Source organism: Trichosurus vulpecula, chromosome 3 (genome assembly GCF_011100635.1).
Source record: "Trichosurus vulpecula isolate mTriVul1 chromosome 3, mTriVul1.pri, whole genome shotgun sequence".
NCBI classification, from domain to species: domain Eukaryota; kingdom Metazoa; phylum Chordata; class Mammalia; order Diprotodontia; family Phalangeridae; genus Trichosurus; species Trichosurus vulpecula.
The window spans coordinates 115,738,503-115,746,408 of record NC_050575.1 but is presented as its reverse complement, the minus strand read 5'-3'; the positions used below and the strand labels follow the sequence as shown (position 1 = coordinate 115,746,408).

General features: G+C 44.1%; 1 protein-coding gene across 2 annotated transcripts in view; it reads left to right on the top strand.

Moving 5' to 3' along the window:
* The first annotated feature begins 970 nt into the window (after positions 1–970).
* The window catches only part of WHRN (whirlin), a 133,883-nt gene continuing 126,947 nt past the window's right edge, over positions 971–7,906 (top strand). For both annotated transcript variants that reach the window (XM_036751271.1, XM_036751270.1), the window contains exons 1-2: positions 971–1,323; positions 1,450–1,723. In XM_036751271.1, the coding sequence (XP_036607166.1) occupies positions 971–1,323; positions 1,450–1,723 (627 nt within the window). The remainder of the gene's footprint in view (positions 1,324–1,449; positions 1,724–7,906) is intronic.

The following is a 7,906-nucleotide window of genomic DNA, read 5'->3' as shown; positions in this document are numbered from 1 at the left end:
GAGAAAAAGAAAGCCCAATAGCTGTGCTCCAATTTCTTTGAAAAACATACGCTCCTTTTTTTTTTCCTCTTGAATTTTCTGGATTATGGTCAGAGAAGTAGTGCATCTTAACCTAACCCCACACCTTGAAGCCTTTCCCTGCGTCCTTCCAACTGGAGTAGAGGGTGAGGGGTGGGGCAGCAGTCAGAACACAAGAACTTGAACAGGGGTGATGCGAGGCGCGTCGGGCTCATCCCAGGCGCCAGTGTCTAGCTTTCCTCCTTCCCCACGCCCTTTTCCCTCTCCTCCCCTCCCCTCCTCTCCCCTCTCCTCCCTTCCCCTCTCCCTGGGCTGGACTGTATCACCCCGTCTCCTGGCAACTGGAGGGCGCTAGAAGGGACGTCATTTCCTGAAGATCCCGCGGGAGGGGGAGGTTTTGAGGGGGGGGGCAGGGGGCGGGGTGAGGGTTGAGACGTCGGAACAAGCTGGAAGCAGAGGCTGGTGCTGGAGCTCGGGGGGCGGGGAGCTCAACAGTTAGCAAAAGTGCCCCGCTGCCGACCTGGAAAGGCGGCTAGCTCCGGAGCGGCCTCGGAACAGCTTCTCCTGTTCGTGGGACAGCTCCAAGGCACTTCGGGCGCCGGTCCCCTATTGCACTTTGGAGGCGGGGATCCATTCATCCACTTTTCCCCAATTTTGCATTTCGGGGCACCTTTCGCGGGGGTCGATTCTGAGCTCCGGACATGCCCCGGGATCTTTGTTTGACAGCTCGGGACTCGCCCAGGCTGCTTTGCAGGGGGCTTTGGGAGTAAAGCCCCCAATTTAGAGGGTGGGGGTCCCCCAGGCCAGGGAGAAGAAGTGGCCTGGCTGGGGGAGCCCGGGAATGGTCTGACTTGGAGGTGGGGGAAGGAGGTCCGGCGCTGCAAAATCCCCAGCCTTCAACCCCATCCAGCCTCCAGGGCTCCCCGCTTCAGAGCGAAGCTGAGGTCGGGAGATGAGCACCCAGCTGGACCGCCTGTCGGTGACCTCGTCCTCCACCGGCTCTTTGGGCTCGGCGGCCGGGGCGGCGGCTGGCTCGGCTGGCAGCGGGCTCCGGCTGCTGTCGGGCAACGTGCGCAAGCTGCACCATGCACTCAACTTGCTGCTGAGCGATGCGGAGCGGGAGCAGTTCACCCATTGCCTGAATGCTTACCACTCGCGGAGGAACGTCTACGACCTGGTGCGGACCCTGCGCCTGCTGCTTGACAGCCCGGACAAGCGACAGCTGCTTCCCATGCTGCGCCTGGTCATTCCGCGCTCGGACCAGCTGCTCTTCGACCAGTACACGTCTGAGGGGCCCTATCTCAAGTCCCACATCGCATCAGCCCCTGGGGGCTCCAATGGGGCCGGCCGGGGGCTGCTGGACGGTGCGACCGCTGCCTCTCCTCCTCCTCCTGCCGCCTACTGGCTCCCACAGCCCCAGTCACTGTCCAGCCGACCGTCCCAAGTGGACTTCGGTTCTGGCCCCGAGGGGGCGCCTGTGGAGGAGCTGCGCGGGGAGGTCCGGCTAGTGAGTCTTAGGAGAAGCAAGACCAACGAGGGTCTCGGCTTCAGCATCCGAGGTGGCTCTGAGCACGGCGTGGGAATTTACGTGTCCCTGGTGGAACCAGGCTCCCTGGCGGAGAAGGAGGGGCTAAGGGTGGGCGACCAGATCCTGAGAGTAAACGACAAGTCTTTGGGCCGAGTGACCCATGCTGAGGCTGTCAAGGTAGGTGGAAGAGAGACAGACATGCAGCCTTTAACCCAGGAACAAAATGTTGACTTAAAATTCCCTGCCAGTTTGAGGGTAGGGAGTAACATAGGGATTAGCCCTTCCCTGGCAGAAAGTTTTTGGTGAGCTCTTTAGTGTCTGGTAGAGTGTATGGAGAGACACTTCCTTCCTGGTGATAGCCACCACAGCTGTAATAGCCAAGTTTGTCTCTTGGCCCTGTTTAGGGGTGAAAGCAGTTTTCTGAAGTCTGCCTGCCTACACCACTTGCATCTCACCACCCAGATACTGCTACTGCTTCCAAGATCCTCCTGGAATCGTCTTGGGCAGTGCAGCCTCAGGCTTGGGTTCTTGGGAACCTGACAAAGAGAATAGACACCTGCTCTTTCTACTTCCTGTGCTATGCTCAGTGTTCCGTGACCCGTGCGTTCCAAGACAGGTTTCTAGTCTGCAGTGAATTCGATGCAGAATTCCCACAGTAGAATCACAGACTTAGAATGTAGAACATATGATTTTAGAACTGGAAGAGATCTTTTAGTCCAACTCCAATCATTTTACAGAAGAGGAAACTGAGGTCTTAAGAAGGGAAGTAACTGTTAGGAGGTCCCAGGATAAGTGGCAGAGCTGGACTAGAACCCTGGCCTCCTCAGTCTGGTGCAGAGTTCTTTTTCACTGTAGCCACCAGTTGTTTCCTGTTCTCTCCTCCCCTCCTCCCACCTTTCTCCCCAAACACCTTTGGGGAGCATCTCTATATTAAATTTCATAGGAGGCTATAGGATTTAGGGCTGAAAGAGACCCTAGTTCACCTAGTCCAATTCACTCTTGTTACAGGAGAGGAAGCTGAGGCCCAGAGGTTAAATGACTTCACCAACATCATGTGTAGTAAGTGGAAGAGTCAGCATTTGAACCCAGGTCTTTTTAACTCCTGGAAGGAAGGGGGCTTGTTGACCATGCCACACTAGTGATAGGAACCCCAAGTGGGTAGATTGAACAAAACTTCTTTTGGGTACTCTTGCAGGTTTTTTTCCTCTTCCTCCCTCCTCTCTTCTCTTTTCCCTTCCCACCAGTTCATCTTTGCCCTTTATTTAGCCGTCATATATTTATAAAGAGATGGTCCATTAACCTTACCCCTTTAAAGGTGTGTAGTTCACAGATGATAAATGTATTCTATGATGATGTGTGATCTAAATGGTGATTTATACATTTGGGTGCAATTTTACTAGCAGCTTAAAGACTATCTGGCTATTTCATCATTACAGAAGTGTGAAGCAGGAAATTTCCAATTTTTAAGAGGATTGAAAAAAAGAAGCAATAGAAACACTAGATCCACAGCCTGAATTCTGTGCTATGTCAAATTTAGTTTTGTGTTCCCGTTTTTTAATAATACAGTGAAGAAGAATACCACCTAGTTAGATGAAAATCTCTGGATCCTTGGAAAGAGCCTTGCTATGAGTGCTGCTATTAGACAAGAACCCAGAGCTTGGGACAACATAAACAGAAATGGAAACTTGACAGAGTGCCAGCCCTTTAGCAAGGTTTATTTACCATTGGCACTTGGAAAGCAAAATTTAAAATCACCGAGGCAGGCTCCTGAAGTTTCAAAACCATTTTTTGGCAATGAGCAGGTCCTTTTTTGAACAGAAGTTTCATGGTCAGCATCAAGGATGAGCCAGGTTGTTAGTCCTGAGCTGCTGTGGTCTGCACCTCAGTGTTCTCCCACTTGAATTCCAAGGCTAGACTGCAATGGCCATTTGGACCCAGTGAATCTTGTCTTCTTCCCTTTTAGTCTACATGGTCCCATTGCTTCACCTGAAAGGTATTTTTGAAGCACTTAAAATGCAAAAAGCAAAATATATAGCCCTCTGGATCACTGTTAACATTTTGAAAACCCTAAAGAAATCCAGTGCAGAACACATCCAACAGATGATAAAGTTCTGATTTCAGTGAGAGTGAAGACCCAATGTCTATGTTGGAGTTAATAGAATGTCAGGGATGGGAGGGGCTTTTGAGATCATCTAGTTCCATTCCCTCATTTTACCTTTAAGCCCAGAGAAGGGAAGTGATTTGCCCAAGGTCACATAGCTAAAAAGTAGAACATGAATCCAGGTATTCAGATTCAAAATTTGTTAATCCTTTCATTTAAAAAATACTGACTTTTGTACAACAACCAACTGACCAACCAACTGACTTTTACTCTTAATGCCATTGGTGTCTTCAGTTCTAAGAAATGTACACTGTCTAGGCACAGTTGACTCTCATTTCCCAAAACTGAGACATTTAAGTGCATCTTTTAGAGAACTATTAATTCTTTTCTATGAAATTAAGATTTTCTCTATGTTAAATGAAAGCAGATGGAGATTTAAGGGACTACTTCTCTCCTAACAGCAAAATATAAAGGGTTCAAGAACAAGATGTCCCCTAGCTCTACCCTCAATGGAAGCCTAAAGTTCTTGGTGGCATGAACTTTAGGCTACAGGTATCCAAAATCAACTACTTTCTTGTTTATAAAATGTTATGTCTTAGGCTTTCATCTGCTGTGCCTAAAATGAGGTCTCATCTTCCCACTTTAATCTCGTAAATTGGTAGGAAAAATCTGCTGAGGTATTTTGAATTCTGTTTCTCTTCCTTTCTTCACAAATAAGAGGGCTCATTCTCAAAAAAATGTATTTTTGATGTTAAAATCTGTTGCTTGTGTCTTATTTGGAGGTGAGGGTTGAGTGCTCCAAGCTCTTAGAAGGATCAATATCCACAAGAGAAATCAAGTTTCAGAAGTCAGGTCACACCCTAGATGCGATGAGCCAGACTCTCACTCCCCTCACAATCCTCTCTCTTTCCCAAACTCACAGTTTTTGCAGAGTGAGGATTGCATGTGACAAGGTGTTTTCATCTTTAACTGATGAAACAAGCATTGATCACCACCCAGAGGCAGGATGTTGGTGATGAATGTACAGTTCTATTGAGAGGTGCACAGCCTCTCTCCTTGGAAAACCTGTTTACCCTGAGGTAGCAATCACAGATGTAGATATCAATGCAAGCCTCTTATTTACAACTTCCCCCTAAACATTTTGGCTTGGTTTTGATAAAACTCTCTTGAGTGAATCATAACAACCACCACAAATCCCAGCTTTCTTTCCTCCCATTGCTCTTCCTCTCAGTCTGTCTGACATACAGTCTAATCTGCTGGGATTTATTTTTTTTTTCCTTTCTTTACTCTGTCTTTAAGATAAAACTGCAGCCTACCCAAAAGAAAGTTGGCTGAAGACGTGATATTCTGAGAAGGGAATCTTGGCACTCAGACAACCTCACACTAAATCAGGAAATGGTGACACAAATTAATGGGCGCCATACTGTACCAACTGGAAATTTATTTTTCTTCTCTGACCCCAAACATCAGCAATGGTGATATTTTTGAGCAAATGAGGTTTAAAACAAAAGTAGGATTCTGGCACTGAAGATAGAATTGTGAAAGCTTACAAGCAAATGTTAAATCCATTGGTCTGTGAGCCTTGTGGTTCTGTGGGTATCAACAACCAGTGCTTCCAGGTGTTCTGTTGTACATGTTTCATCCAAATTAAAATTAAACGACTTCATTACTACTGCAGCTTCTCCACCAAGAAGTCCCACAGGCCCATTGTAGTCTGAATGGTTTTATAAGTGAAAGTTACATTCCCTTTAATTTTAATTAGGGTTACTACAACCCCTTCCCTTCACCTCCTATAATATCCCAGGGAGCAATCAGTGCATATTAATATGTCATTGTATTTGGTCTGGCCTGTTCTGAATTACAAATCTGTCAGCTGCCAATTTGTAGCACCAGGTTATCTGAAACCATTACAAATTATAACCAAATCTTCCTCCTCAGCCTATGAAATTCTGTTTCCCCACTGGTCTCTTTCCCTTATTCAATTTGGAAACAGTACAGAACATTTTTATTTGCACCCAAGAACTTCCCAGGGATTGGATGATTCTTGAGCATTAAGGACAATATTGAAAGGTTGCTACTAATAAATTTTTATTGTATTTATTTCCTGTTGTACCACATCTAAGACAATGGCAATTTTAGACATTTCTAGGGTCAATTTCTTTAATGAAGTGGTCCATCCATCTAGCTATACACACATACATATATGCATATATATGTGTATGTATGTATACAAACATACACACTGCTCTGATTGCCAATGGGTTTTTTAAAATTTAAATGTTCTTTATTAGCCTATTCTGTGGAGATTAAATATTCTTTTAACTAGTTATCTTTTCCATTCCTTTGGGTCCTAATCAGAAAAGTGCTTAGAATGGAAAAGAAAGACAATTTTTTTTGTGGGGGGGAGTGGGAAGGACTGATATTTTTGCAACAAAAACAGTTTTGTCATTTTGGACTTTATTTCTCTGCTTCTTTTAGGGATTACTAAGAATCAAAGAAGGAAACTCATTCATTTGAACATTTTAAAAATTTAGAATAATTCTAGATGCTTTGTGTTTTTAAGTCACTGACATTTTCCTACCCCAAACATGGTCCAGTTTGCTGCTGGTCGTTAGCTACCATAGATGAATCATATGAATAAAAAGTTCAGTGAATCAGATCTTTTAACCTCCAGTCATTTTTTTCTGTATTCCCACAGAAGTAAATGTTATCAACCACGGAGCTAAACAAAGTATATGTGCACCCAACTCTTATTGGCCAGGGTGCATTACATATTCAAGTATATACAATGTGAGGCTATGCCATGGACCCACCTAGAGAGCATGTGCACACTACCAAAGGATTAATGATCATCTTCTTATAAGGACCATTTATTGAAACAGGCTTAAGGGCTCTTGCTATATAGCTGTGTTTCCAGAAAGATTCATTTATAACCCAGGAGGGAGCAATCCATCTTTCTTCCCTAGGAGGCTCAGGGCAAGTCACTACAAGGACAGTAGGAATGTGATTAGCAGGGACTGCGTTTGTTTCTACCTCGAGTTAGCTGTAGGCTAAAACAAAAATCTTTTCTAACTGGATCTTGTTTTCCAGACATAAACCTCATGTTACCCTGAATTTAAACACAAACAGCCTCGATTGCCCTTTGGGTTCCTTGTTGGCTTTTCTGTACTGAAGACATTTTAATTTTGGCAGTTTGGCAAGCTCACAGGGTGTCAGGATGGAATAAGGATCATTTTATATTCCATTCCTAACAATTCTTATTGGCCAGGATGGGCAGTACCTAGAGGCAGGAATGTTTGTCTTCTGACTTTGCTATATTAAAATGATATACAAAGGAAGAGACTGATTGTCTCAGGAATCATGGAATGTAGAGCCTGAAGATGATGTGTGCCCAGTTTTCCACAGAAAACCACCTGATCACTTGTTCTCTATAAATCATACCCAGCATGGCTAGAAGGTTGTCTGTTATCATGGAATGGTTTAATTTTTTAATGCTTGTTTTATGTCTTAAGTTCAGAATAAAGTAAATAAAATTTAAAAATATATTCTGAACTTCATAAATACTAAGAAAAATCCATTTCAATATACAAAATAGAATATGAAAAGAGGATTATATGTAAAACCATGAATCTTGCTTTAAAAAAGTACATAATAAATTCAATATAGTATTTTCAAAGCTATCTTGCTTGTTTTTTTTCCCCTTTCTGAACATCATTCTGTTCTCTTATGTGTTTTAAAAATGCTTCAGTGATATTTTTCTTTTTTGACTAACCTTCAAATCCTACCCCTCATTTTTTATGTCAAAAAATGTATTTATCATTCTGCACCTCATCATGTGACATTTTATGGCATGGAGCATCAAAAACAGTCCTGGGTTTGGAGGCAGAGCACTTGAGTTCAAATCTTAATTCTGACAGTTAGTCCCTGGGTGACCTTGGACAAGTTATTTGGGCATCATCTCTGAGTCTTTAAAATGAGAGAATTGGGTCCCTGAGGACTCCTCTTGCTCCAAAGGGTAATCCTACCATGCTAACGTATGACAGTGCGGTGTAGTAGACTTGAACCAAAATCGTCTAACTTTTGCCACTTCCACTTAGTAGCCACGCAACCCTGAGCACTGCTCTGACCTTCATTTTTCTCATCCATGAAATGGAAATAATAATACTTGCAATTATTTGACAGCTCAAATGAGAATGGACATAAAATGCATTTAAATTGTAAAGTGACTTAGGAAAGTGAACTATACTCTTATGGTGGTG